Consider the following 14357-nt stretch of genomic DNA (forward strand, 5'->3'; position numbering starts at 1 on the left):
GTCACAACGTAACTGGGTGACTATAAAAGTATACTACGGATATCCCCGAAAGTATCTGTTGGGTTGACACGGATCGAGACTAGGATTTGTCACTCCGTATCACGGAGAGGTATCTCTGGGCCCACTCGGTAATGCATCATCAAAATGAGCTCAATGTGACCAAGTGTTTGGTCACAGGATCATGCATTACGGTATGAGTAAAGTGACTTGCCGGTAATGAGATTGAACGAGGTATTGGGATACCGACGATCGAATCTCGGGCAAGTAACGTATCGATTGACAAAGGGAATTGTATACGGGATTACTTGAATCCTCGACATCGTGGTTCATCCGATGAGATCATCATGGAACATGTGGGAGCCAACATGGGTATCCAGATCCCGCTGTTGGTTATTGGCCGGAGAGCTGTCTCGGTCATGTCTACGTGATTCCCGAACCTGTAGGGTCTACACACTTAAGGTTCGGTGATGCTAGGGTTGTAGAGATATTAGTATGCAGTAACCCAAAAGTTGTTTGGAGTCCCGGATGAGATCCCGGACGTCATGAGGAGTTTCGGAATGGTCCGGAGGTGAAGAATTGTATATAGAAAGTCCAGTTTCGGCCATCGGGAAAGTTTCGGGGATCACCGGTATTGTACCGGGACCACCAGAAGGGTCTCGGGGGTCCACCGGGTAGGGCCACCTATCCCGAAGGGCCCCGTTGGCTGAATAGGGAAGGGAACCAGCCCCTGGTGGGCTGGTGCGCCCCCCTTGGGCCTCCCCTGCGCCTAGGGTTGGAAACCCTAGGGGTGGGGGGCGCCCCACTTGACTTGGGGGGCAAGTCCCCCTCCCCTAGGCCGCCGCCCCCCCTTTAGATGGGATCTCTAGGGGCCGGCGCACCCCCTAGGCCCCCTATATAAATAGGGGGAGGGAGGGCAGCCGCACCCTAGTCCCTGGCGCCTCCCTCTTCCCCTATACCACCTCTCCCTCTCGCTGAGCTTGGCGAAGCCCTGCCGAGATCACCGCTGCTTCCACCACCACGCCGTCATGCTACTGGATATCCATCAACCTCTCCTTCCCCCTTGCTGGATCAAGAAGGAGGAGATGTCTTCCCCAACCGTACGTGTGTTGAACGCGGAGGTGATGTCCGTTCAACACTAGGATCTTCGGTGATTTGGATCACGACGAGTACGACTCCCTCAACCCCGTTCTCTTGAACGCTTCCGCTCGCGATCTACAAGGGTATGTAGATGCACTCCTCTCTCTCGTTGCTAGATGACACCATAGATTGATCTTGGTGAAGCGTAGAAATTTTTTATTTTCTGCAACGTTCCCCAACAGTGGCATCATGAGCTAGGTCTATGCGTAGTTTCTTTGCACGAGTAGAACACAAATTTGTTGTGGGCGTAGATGTTGTCAATTTTCTTGCCACTACTAGTCTTATCTTGTTTCGGCGGCATCGTTGGATGAAGTGGCCCGGACCGACCTTACATGTACGCTTACGTGAGACAGGTTCCACCGACTGACATGCACTAGTTGCATAAGGTGGCTAGCGGATGTCTGTCTCTCCCACTTTAGTCGGATCGGATTCGATGAAAAGGGTCCTTATGAAGGGTAAATAGAAATTGGCATATCACGTTGTGGCTTTTTACGTAGGTAAGAAACGTTCTTGCTAGAACCCTATTGCAGCCATGCAAAAACATGCAACAACAATTAGAGGACGTCTAACTTGTTTTTGCAGCATATGCCTTGTGATGTGATATGGCCAAAAGGTTGTGATGAATGATATATATGTGATGTATGAGATCACGTTCTTGTAATAGGAATCACGACTTGCATGTTGATGAGTATGACAACCGGCAGGAGCCATAGGAGTTGTCTTAATTATTGTATGACCTGCGTGTCAATGAATAAACGCCATGTAATTACTTTACTTTATTGCTAAACCGTTAGCCATGGTAGTAGAAGTAATAGTTGGCAAACAACTTCATGGAGACACGATGATGGAGATCATGGTGTCATGCCGGCGACGAAGATGCTCATGGCGCCCCGAAGATGGAGATCAAAGGAGTAATATGATATTGGCCATATCATGTCACTATTTGATTGCATGTGATGTTTATCATGTTTTTGCATCTTATTTGCTTAGAACGACGGTAGTAAATAAGATGATCCCTCGTAATAATTTCAAGAAAGTGTTCCCCCTAACTGTGCGCCGTTGCGAAAGTTCGTTGTTTCGAAGCACCACGTGATGATCGGGTGTGATAGATTTCAACGTCCACATACAACGGGTGTAAGACAGATTTACACATGCAAAATACTTAGGTTGACTTGACGAGCCTAGCATGTACAGACATGGCCTCGGAACATAAGAGACCGAAAGGTCGAACATGAGTCGTATGGAAGATACGATCAACATGGAGATGTTCACCGATGATGACTAGTCCGTCTCACGTGATGATCGGACACGGTCTAGTTGAGTCGGATCATGTATCACTTAGATGACTAGAGGGATGTCTAATCTGAGTGGGAGTTCATTAAATAATTTGATTAGATGAACTTAATTATCATGAACTTAGTCTAAAAACTTTTGCAAAATGTCTTGTAGATCAAATGGCCAACGCTTATGTCAACCTCAACTTCAACGCGTTCCTAGAGAAAACCAAGCTGAAAGATGTGGCAGCAACTATATGGACTGGGTCCGGAACCTGAGGATCATCCTCATAGCTGCCAAGAAAGCATATGTCCTAGAAGCACCGTGAGTCATAGCGCCTAGATCCAGGTTCTAAAGATCCGCATCTGTGAGTCATTTACTTTAATCTAAAATGTGCAGATATAAATTAAATAAATAAATTTACTTGTTAGTTGAATGGCAAATTAAGGTGTACCTACATTTTTCAAGAAAAAATGAATATATCTAGTTTTATGTATGGAATTTGGCTAAAAAATGTGATCTTTTACCACGGCCTAATGGTACATCCTATTCTGATTTTCTGAACGCTGAGGCCCTGTTTGGTTCGGCTGTTGATTTCGAAAAGCAGCTGTGAAAAATCTCTTGTGGAAAAACAACTATGGAAAATCTGACGTGAAAAAGATGTAGATCATTTGGCAAACCAGCTGATACAGCTTTTTTAGATTTTGGCCCGTAGCGGAATCGGATTTTGGAAAGCATGTCCTGGGCTGCTTTCGCTTTTGGTTCAGATTTTGGCAGCGGATTTCTGGAATCGGATTCTGCTGGGTTCACCCTTTGGTTCAGATTCTGCTGCACGGCAACGGAATCCATCGATAAAAGCTGAACCAAACAGGGCCGAAAGGATACATGAGGACAACAGCTAGCGGTGTGACGCTACGCGATGCTTCGTAGTGTAGGTCTCACTCACACTTGATCCAATCAGCAGTCTCCAAGGAGATACTAGTCACAGCCACTTCTAGCCACAAGCTCACAGCAACATCATTTCCTGGTTCTCGCTGCTCCAAGTGTTCTGACAAGAAGAGATCTCTGCAGCACCAATTGCATCAAAGCTCAAGATTTTTCTCCCTATCCATGTTTATATTGTAAAGCTTACACATCCCCTCCTATCAAGTCATATTCACACTCACGCCTCTCTTGGAGAACCCATACAGCAGACTCCAGACATAGCTCCCCAATGGGGACGACCACCATGTCCCTTTCCTCCTCGTCCTTTGCCGGTAAGATGGTGAAGAACATACCATCGCCAGCTCTCTTCGGTGAGGCCCGCGTCACCATGAGCAAGACTGCAGCGAAGGCGAAACAGGTTTCCTCTGGCAGCCCATGCTACGGTGCCGACCGCGTGCTCTACCTCGGCCAACTCTCTGGTGAGCCCCCCAGCTACCTCACCGGTGAGTTCCCAGGCGATTATGGTTGGGACACAGCCGGACTTTCGGCTGACCCCGAGACCTTCTCCAAGAATCAGGAGCTAGAAGTGATCCACTATCGTTGGGCCATGCTTGGGGCACTTGGTTGCGTCTTCCCTGAGTTGCTCGCCCGCAATGGCATCAAGTTTGGTGAGGCCCTTTGGTTCAAGGCCGGCTCCCAGATCTTTAGTGAGGGTGGTCTCGACTACCTCGGCAACCCTAGCCTTGTGCACACGCAAAACATCCTAGCTATTTGGGCATGCCAGGTCGTGCTCATGGGTGCCGTCGAGGGGTACCGCGTTGCCGATGGCCCACTCGATGAGATCGTCGACCCAATATACCCAGGAGGCAGCTTCGACCCTCTCGGCCTAGCCGACGACCCCGAGGCATTCGCCGAGCTCAAGGTGAAGGAGATCAAGAACGGTCGCCTCGCCATGTTCTCAATGTTCGGCTTCTTTGTCCAAGCTATCGTCACGGGCAAGGGCCCACTTGAGAACCTCGCTGACCACATCGCTGACCCAGTCAACAACAACGCATGGGCGTTTGCCACCAACTTTGTCCCTGGCAAGTAAGATGTCTTAGAGATTGTGCACACCACAAAGCATGTTGTTGTGCGGTTTAAGTTGTACTACCATGATGTATATTACGAGAATTTTGTGCGAAAACAATGCAAAATTTGTCCGCTTTCAATGTTGTGACTTGCAAGATTTGTCGGCCTCGCTGAAACAAATAAGTACTTTGTCATGCGCTTAATTAACTATTACTTCCTGGCTTCGGAATTACTTGTCACTCAAATGGATAATTCCGGACGGACGGATGTGTCTGACACTAAAATACATCCGTTTAAGCCCCAAGTAATTTTTGATAGAGGAAGTATCATATTGTTCTCAGATGATTGACAACTTATAGGATCGTGTGTGTCGTTAAATTTGTGGAGCCTGAACGAGGAAAACACTAGTATATATATTTTTCATTGAAGATTTCGGTTTCGTGTTTACTCTCCACGCCTTTGATCAAGGCAACCATCTGAAGTGATCTCTATTCATCTCGCTCAGTTGCAAGGGCCATGATTTATTTTCATTTCATAATTTGCAACAAAACAGAGTGTGTCCAATTATATTGCATCAATGATTTTTTGGATCTATCTGCATTTTTTACTTTATGATTTGGACAATTTAGAGACACATACACATTGATGTAGTAAACAATAATGGTTGTCTCGCCACGTTTGGCTTCTATGCGCACATGCCATCGTCACACGGGAAAGCATTGTTAGATTTCTCCATCGAAGAAGTACCTCCGTGCTATTACTTCAAATTTATCAAACCTGTCATAAAAGCACCCATTGTTTCTTTCTTAGTTAATCCAAAGATGAATGCAAGTTGGTCTATTGTATATGAAGCCAAATTAAGCCCGGTCCAAACCTGACAGCTACAACATCACTGCATCCTATACGATCATCCCCATGTCCCATGTCATAATCACCACTTTCGGCTGTTGTTTCGCTGCCCCTAAACCTACTAGGCTATTCTTTCAGCAAATGCAAATCAACTAAGAACTACCGAACTCCTAGATGTGTGATGCGGTTCTTAAACCAATCATGTTATTTTCTTACCCAATTTCACCACACAACTAATATTGATCGTTTTCACCCGATACATTGCCTCAATCATAGCATGTGCCATCAATAAGAGAGAGTCCAATATGGTATCCACCCCAACTAATTGATCTCCCCCAAACTCAACCACCCATAGCAAATCCTTCACCCTCCTTTGTCTCCATTATATATTTCAAGCACCCCTCCTTGCTATCACAGGAAAACCCTCCCCAAAGCCCACCATGGCCCAGAGCCATGTGGTTCGACTCACCACCGGATGTTGTTGCCTAAATTGAGAAGACAGTGTCACTGTGGGGAGGTAATCGATTTAGTTGAGGAGCGGGATGCGAGAAGGCAGGCATCGATGCTATGAAATTGTGGTGGGTGGCAAATTATTGGAGCCGGCGATGGGTGGACATCCACCTATAGATCAACACGGCAATCTCTATTTTGTGCTCATTTAATTTCAAACAAAATAAGAACTATTGTTATTCTTCGGAAATCATATAGGAGTACATAGACATTAAAATGTACTTTTACAAAAGATAGCTATCATAAATTTTGCACAATATAAATGTTGTTGCATGATCATCATCAAAACAGAAAGATAGGGCGGCATTAGAATCAACCACACGCCAAGATTTGCCTTTTAGAGAACTACAACTTGTATTTATTTATCAGATTCCTGTCCAACTTTAAGATCTAAATATACAAAAATCAAACATACATAATTATAAGTGAAAATTATAGGGTTAATTATCCTTTTGCCCTCAGTGGTGTCCATGTGCTCAGTTTTGCCCTCAGTTGCGAATTGTGCTCAGTTTTGCCCCTAGTCCATGCGCAGCTACTATGACGAGGCCAAACGGCCATATTTTAGTCCATTCCGTCCGCCGGCGTTAGTGGTAGCGTGGGTCCGGAGCATACACGTGGGACCGTGTGGACGTGGGTTCGGAGCTGACATGTGGGACCGTGCAAAAAAAATCCCCAAATCAATCCTAGGGTTCTAATAACCTGCCAACTCGACGTGCCCACTCTGTCCCGTCCGCCGGATGGCCGTCCCGCGCCGCCGCCAGCACCTACGCCGCCACCAGCTGCACTACCGCGGTCGTGGCCGCGGCCGTCCTGATCCACCACTACCTGCGGCGCCCGCCACCTTCCTGCGACGCCACGGGTGGGGCGCCCGCCACCTGCTCGACCCGCGCCGCGGCCTCCTTCCGTGCGTCCGGCCAGAGCGCTAATAGGTGGGGGGCTGGTGGAGCTGTTTAAAGCACGAGGGTGCACCCCAGGGCGAAATGGCGAGCAGCGGCGACCCCGGAGTATTTGGCGATGCATGCATCATCAGGCCATAGATACGCCGTGTCCACGAGGGGTAAGTCACGCCTCCTATTTAGATTGAGCTTAGTTGTGCATTTGAGCAGTCGATTTGAGTTGGTTTGCCCGGTTAGTGTGCTGATTGCGTCTCTGTTTTTCGTCGGTTAGGATGGAGTTGCGGTTTGCGTTCTTGGTGCACATTAGAAGGGACAGGTACATGTTGAATGCAAAGATTAAGAAGAAATTCCAAGGAGGTTTCGATTATCGGTTGCCAATGGCTTGTAATTGGAGTTTCAGACAATTTGGGGAGGTAATTTGTAGTCAATATCCTTGGGGTTTGCTTGATGAAGTGGAATACAAATACTATGATGGGAAAAGAAATGGGTGACAGTTAGTAATGATGAAGAGCTGGCTATCATGTTTGCTAGGCATAAGGAGAAAGAGAATTTTCATGTGAGGCTACAAATTGATGTGCTTGAGCAGGCATTTGGACCTAGGATGGTGGGTGCAACATCTCAGGGAGAAGCAAGTCATCGTAATGGTAGCTCTAGCCAGAACAGTTCAGTTAGTGCACGACAACGTGGTGGCTCGACAAGCGTGGGCACCGGCAGTAGGGTCCCCCTTGAAGTGGAGCCTGATGCCTACAATTCTGGGGTTGATGAAGAGAAGCTATATTCTGATGTTATTCAGAATTTACGACGGGCACCTCGGGCTGAAAACCAAGATGAGGCTCAGAATGCAGTCCGTGTGGATGATGACGCGGTGGGTGAGGACGAAGACCTTGCAGTTGTTGAATGGGACCCTTTGAACCCTCATATGGAAGAAGGTACCATTTTTGCATCCATGACTGAGTGTAGAAATGCACTTGTGACATACTGCATCAAGGTAGAACGTACTTTCAAAGTTGACAAGAGCGATCAAGTACGTTACAGAGTGCACTGTCCGACTGAGGGTTGTCCATGGAGGATGCTCGCATCTAAAATGCGAAATAGCACGAATGTTCAGGTCAAAGTGAACCCTTTTAAGCACACATGCCAGGAATCAACCCTTAGGAAGGATACAATCAGTAGAGCCAAGTCAAGATGGGTGGCAAAAGAAGTAAAGAAGTGGGTGAAAGAAAACCAGCAAGTGGGTCCAAAGGAATTGCAGAAGAACATCAAAGACAAGTTCAAGATAGATTTACCATACATAAGGTTATTCAATGGTAAACAACATGCTACGAATTCTATTTATGGTAACTGGCAGGAAAGTTTTCAATTGTTGTATGCATTCAAAGGTGAAGTGGAGAGGACCCGCCCAGGTAGTATTTTAGATATTGACCACCACACCGTGGAGTACACATTCAGGGGTGTGACAAAGACGAAGGAATGCTTTAGGAGGGTTTTTGTCTGCTTTGAGGCTTGTCGCCACGGTTTTTTGGCAGGCTGCAGGCCTTATTTGGCTATTGATGCTACTTTTCTCGCAGTGAGGTTTAAGGGATAGTTAGTAGAAACTTGTGCAGTTGATGCACACAGTTTTGTATTTCCAGTTGCGTACGGTGTGCTGGAGACAGAGTCTGAGGAGAGCTGGACTTGGTTTTTGCATAATCTGCGCTGGGCTATTGCACATCCCAATGGGTTGGTAATTCATACAGATGCCTGCAAAGGTTTAGAGCATAGGGAATGCATGCGTCACCTTGCTGCAAATTTTGTGAAGAAATTTAAAGGAAAGGTGTATACCGATAATTTATGGCCAGCATCTTTGACTTGCAGTATGAAGAAGCACAACTACCACTTGAGGCAGTTATACATGAATCCCAAAGTGAAAGAATACTTGGAAACACACCACTCCAAGTTATGGGTCAGAAGCCAATTCAGTGAACTAAGCAAAGTTGACTATGTGCACAATAATCTAGCAGAGTATTTCAACTCAACGATACGGAAACTAAAGGGTCATTATGTGGTGGATTTGCTTGACAGGATAATGATAGAATACATGCAGAAATTTCATTATCGTGCAGGAATAGCCAAGGCAAAATTCATGAGCCACATTATCATCCCTGCCGTGATGAATGAATTGAAGCAGAAAACAACAGGCTTGGAAATGAACATGACTCTTTGCTCGGGTACCACAATAGAGATATCATATTTGGATAAAGAGAAGAGTGAATGGGGATATCCAGTGGATTTAAAAGATAGAACTTGCAGTTGTAGGCAATGGCAGATAACTGGGTTGCCATGCATTCATGCCTTGTTTTTCATCACTTCTCTCCCAGGTCCAGCAAGGAACGTAAAACAGTATGTGCATGATTACTACTCTATTGCAAGGTTCAAGGCCACATATGCATATGCCTTGCCTGCTATGGAAGGAAAACAACAATGGGACATTGTGGACCCTGGATTCAAGCTTTGCGCTCCAGTTCTGAAGAGAGCAGCAGGTAGACCAAGGAAGAGTCGAATCAGACCTCGCAGCGAAGAGCTGGACTTGGAGCAAGGAAGCGTAAGTGCACAAGGTGTGGTGGGTCTGGTCATTTCGGTAATTATTGTGATAACATAGTAGATCCAACGTTCGGAGAGAGTTTCGATGAAGGCTTCGATGAAAATGTTGCTCAGCAGCCAGTTGCCTCAATAGATGATGAAATTGAAGATCAACAGCCAGTTGCATCAGATGAGGATTTTGACAAGGTTCCAAATGATGATGGTCAACAGCCGCATGATTTTGACGATGATCCAAAATATCCTCCAAATGATGATTCAGGTGAGGCTCCAAATGGTGATCCAAATGAGGCTCCAAATGTGATCCAAGTGAGGCTCCAAATGGTGACCAACCTTCTATTGTTGTGAGTTCTGCTAGGTATGTAAATCTTTTAAATACTATTGTACATTTATCACTTGACATTATATCACTACCCTTTATGTTTTGCACAGCTCTGCAGTAGGTTTGAAGAAGACGCGCAAGGTACCGACAACCAAGAGGAGAAGAGAAGAAGTAGTGTGCACAAGATGCACGAGGAGCAAAGTGATGTCAAGAAGCTCAAGGAACAAACAGAAGCTCCAACACTATTTATGAATAATTATTAAACATTATGAATAATATTGTATTTCTGTTGAGTGATGTTGGACCTATGTTAGAACTATGTTTGAATGATGTTGGACCTATGTTAGAACTTCAAATTTGACATGCTATATGGATGTTGTAATTCTTTCAAAACTTTGGTAAACTCACATTCATGGAAAATGTGCTAAAAAGAGCTCCAAAGGTTGGGTAAACGGCCTTATTTCTAAGCAAGATTTTTTTGACCTTGTCTAGATGAGCCAAATAACTATCCTACACATATATTCTATATACACAAACAATGTGCGCTGGTTTTTCCTTTTTTTTATTGTTTATTGTTTATTTTGTTTTGCTCATTTGAATTTTGGTCAAACCTAACTTTGACCAAGATTTAAACAAGTCTAAAATATCAAAATGAAAAACTAAGCCTGGATCCTTCTTAGTCACTCCAAAATGAAGCTGTGGTGATGTTTTTGAAATTTTCACGAAAAATGTGCTAAAAAAGAGGAGTCCAAAGGTAGGGTAAATGGCCTCATTTCTAAGAAAGGTTTTTTTCGACCTTGTCTAAATCAGCCAAATACCTTTCCTACACATATATTCTATATATACAGACTATGTGCGCTGGTTTTTCCATTTTTTGATTTTTTTTTAAATTTTGCTCATTTGAATTCTGGTCAAACCTAACTTTGACCAAGATTTAAACAACTCTAAAATATCAATGAAAAACTAAGCCTGGATCCTTCTTAGTCACTCCAAAATGAAGTTGTGGTGAGTTTTTTTTTTTTGAAATTTTCATGTTCATTTCCCCAAAACACTTCTCTTCACTTCATTAGAGTTTGAGATACTTGAGATATCACATAATACACATGAACTTTTCCTTTAAATGTATGTAAACCTTGTTTATCAACATAAATCCCTAGTATATGACATAAGAAGACTATGTGCGCAGATTTTTCATTTTTCTAATTTTCATTTAATTTATTATGCTCATTTGAAATCTGGTCAAACCTATATTTGACTGCTCCAAACCCCTCCCAAACCCCGCTAACCCTAGCGCTGAACAGGGACCGTCCATCTAACCCTAGCGGCGATCAAGGACCATCGATCTAAACCTTCTAGAAGATATCTGCGGGGAGGAGGGGGCGATCCACGAGATGAAATCTGATTGGCTAGGCTATTTTTTTTCTCAACACGTATCGGGGGCGCTGGATAGACCGTTGGCCTGCCTCTTTGTCTGGGCCTGAGCGCATTTAATTGCCCATTTCAGCCTTTCCAAGCCTACATGCATGGGAAGGGCGGCGACGTCGGGAGGCGGACGTGCATGCATGCGAGCGAGGCGAGCGACGTGGCCATGCACGTATTGATTCAGAATTGCATTGTTTCAGATAACGGCAGTGAGTCAGATGCACGCGCCCGGTCAAAGAGCTCCATGTGGTGATTCAGATGCACGCACGCGCCCCATGCATCATTTCCGTGCCAAAATTTAAGGGTTCATAACTTAAAGGATACACACACGCGTCCGGATTCACACACGTACCGTTCTAATCCCTTGTTTCTTCATCTCCCTCCCACAGGCCTATTTATATGGGGTGTCTCTCTTCCTCTCCCACTCGCCATCCAAAAGTCAGATCCATTCTCTCCAACTTCAAACACCCAAGCGACCGATCCCTCCAAGCGACCAAGTGAAGATGCAGTACAATGGGCCGACCTTCCTTCGACCACCTGTCGTGTCGGAGCTGCGCTACCCACTGGGCGTGCTCGTGGAGAGGGAGCTCCGTGTGTGGGCGACATCAAGGTGGAGGGGGTCCGTCGACCTCACCCGCGCCTTCCTCGGAGTCGGCTATGCCCACCTCCCACGGGGCTCGCCTAGGATGTACACCATCAACGAGGTTCGTGACCACACCGGCATCCTCCTACTGCTCACAGTCACCTTCACCAACCCGTTTGACGCGCGCGAGCTCCTAGGCCAAGTGTTTTGGTGCGGCTGCGAGTCCATCTTCACGATGTACAACATCTTCACCAACTACGAGTGCATCTTCCCCACTGAAAACCAGATGCACTCCCTTCCCTACGACGATGAGGAGGAATGAAGTTGAAGACGGTGTTGAAGGGGCGCGCGACCAAGGTGGAAGAAAGGTCAAGATGAAGATGTTCAAGAAGGGGTGCGAGCCCGGAGTGAAGTTTGTTCGTCAAGCTCGTCATGTTTTAGTTTTATCGTTTTTATTTTGTTGCTTTTCTATGTCGTGCGTGCCGTGTCGTGTCCCTGGACTATGTAGGGTACCCATCTATGTAAGGGTACGTGTGTTGCATCTTATCTATCCAAGTTATTATGTATGTTCAAAAATGTTCGTGCCCAAACATGCGCATTTCTTCCGTAAACCAAGTCATGAAGTAACGTGCATATTTATTCCCTTTAAATCCTAAACCAAGTGCCACTCTAACCAGAATCATGTGGCAGTGCAAGCATACGTTTCCAACCCTTCAAAATTTCAGTTCAAAACAAAAGAAAACCACTCTCACGCGTGTGTAAATATTCAGTACAAACGTGTGTTTTTAAACCCTAAACCAAGTAACGGTCTCACTATTTATAGCTTCCTTCCCTAGGCATGTCAAAGTCTTTCTATCTACCCTAGCGGTTACCAGCGCAGCCCTAAACGCCACAAACCCACGCGGTCTTGGGTTCAAGTCCCAGCTGCACCAATTTTTTGCTCTTAAATATTTAACAGCTTCAAAAGAATTCTAAACTTAATTGGCTCTCGAATAATTCAATTAGCTTCCACAAAAAGTTTTAGCATTAAATAAAATGATTTACTGCCTAAATTTCATTGATTTCTGAATTTCTCATTTCTTCTCCCTTTTTTTAACATTTTTAAATGTTGGTCATTTCTTCTCTTTTTCAACATTTAAACAACTTTGACCAACATTTAAAAAAGGTGAATTTCTCATACAATTTCAAGCTTATAAATTCTTCCATAATTCATGCCTTTCCATACAATTTCAACATTACACCCAGTGCGATTACCATAGCTATAAATGCCCAAAAGAAATTGTAAATGGGTATTTGTGCTTGATCTTCAAGCTTCCTAACCTTCTTCTTCAACATCCTAAGCTCAACAGCAACAGCTAGCTCTCTGTCAGTGTGTGCTTCGCCCTCCATCTCTTCTTCCGGAGCTCGTGTTGCGGCCACTGTCGTTCGGGGCAGCATGCGCAACCATTCTTCATACTCTTCTTGCAGTTCATTCATCAGAGTCTTGGCCAAAGCATCGACTCAAAGGAAGAAACATTTCACCTGCATGAACGCCAAACAGATGAACCCATTGCTCAAAGATCCCGATCAAGAAAATGGTGCAAATGCCCCGATTCTTACCCCATTCTCCCTGCACACGTAGAACGGACGATTCTTGTTCCTCGGTGTGTGAGAAATCCTCCGATCAACGGCCCACCGACACCGTGGACAGACGAAGATAGGCATCTCCACGCGCGCCGGGTTCTGCATCCATGAGGTGGTGCGGGAGCTTGAAGAAGACATGGAGCTCGGAGCCGAAGGGGATCTCAACGCCGCCGCGCCCTCCACAGCTATCTTCCAACCGCCTCTCTCTCTATCGCTATGGTCACCACCGTGTTGTGTGTCGCCCGCTCTCCCTATCGCCGTGGTCACCGCGTGCCGCTCTCTGTCGCCTGCTTATATAGCACACCCGCAACGGCTCTCTGCTCAACGGCTCTTTGCTGGGTCCCACAAGCTGCGCGTGCACCGGTCTAATCGTCTAGCGCGTCTCTGCCGCCTGGTCCCACCTGTAAGGGCTGAGTCAAAAGGTTGACCTGACGGAGACGCCAGTTTTCACGGAACGAGTTGGTGTGGGCACACTAGGGGCAAAACTGAACACAATTCGCAATTGAGGGCAAAACTGAGCAAATGGACACGACTGAGGGCAAAAGGATAATTAACCCAAAATTATAAGCATGTTGATGAAATTGAATAAGCATTCAGATTTCGAAGTATGTGAATATATATTGCAATATAGTGAAACAATAATAGTATGCATAATTAGATGCATGCAATTTATTTGGAGTCATCTAGGCTCAGATTAAAAACGAAGTTATAGATGTGTGTGTTATCCCATAAATTTGGGAAAATGAAATCTTAAACTAACATTAGTTTCACCTAGAAGTAATAGTCTCCGTCATTTCATTTTTCCCAATTTATGTGGTAATGTCAGGCACTCCATTTTTTCTTTTCGAGATTACAATGAAAGGAGAAGCATTTTCTTTCAAGGTTAAAATTAGTAGTCTTGTTTTTTTACCAAACGTGATATTTTTGTTTCTATGGCAGCATAATGAGTCTCTACTTTAATTTAATTCGGGAATAAACTAATTTACTTATCAGTAGAATGTCAATTAAATGGACCTACAATCTTCATTAGAGTAAAAATGGGTATACCTAGCTTTATGTATGGACTTTGCCCAATAATGTGATCTTTTACTAGGATGAGATGGTACATCCTATTTTGATTTTCAGAAAGCTAAAAGATTCGTGAGGACAACAGCTCACCAGAGTGCGCGCG

The 14357-nt window shown here is 45.2% G+C and overlaps 1 protein-coding gene across 1 annotated transcript; it reads left to right on the plus strand.

The window, feature by feature from the left end:
• Window positions 1–3588: 3588 nt before the first annotated feature.
• Window positions 3589–4516, plus strand: LOC123136080 (chlorophyll a-b binding protein of LHCII type 1-like). Its single transcript, XM_044555366.1, has one exon. It carries the CDS (start codon window positions 3626–3628, stop codon window positions 4424–4426), a length of 801 nt encoding a protein of 266 aa, XP_044411301.1. The 5' UTR covers window positions 3589–3625; the 3' UTR covers window positions 4427–4516.
• Window positions 4517–14357: the final 9841 nt, after the last annotated feature.

This window comes from Triticum aestivum, chromosome 6B, assembly GCF_018294505.1.
Source record: "Triticum aestivum cultivar Chinese Spring chromosome 6B, IWGSC CS RefSeq v2.1, whole genome shotgun sequence".
In the NCBI taxonomy this organism is placed as follows: Eukaryota; Viridiplantae; Streptophyta; class Magnoliopsida; order Poales; family Poaceae; genus Triticum; species Triticum aestivum.

Coding starts and splice junctions, on each gene's coding strand:
- LOC123136080 (XM_044555366.1), top strand. CDS start 3,626: ATGGGGACGACCACCATGTCCCTTTCCTCCTCGTCCTTTGCCGGTAAG.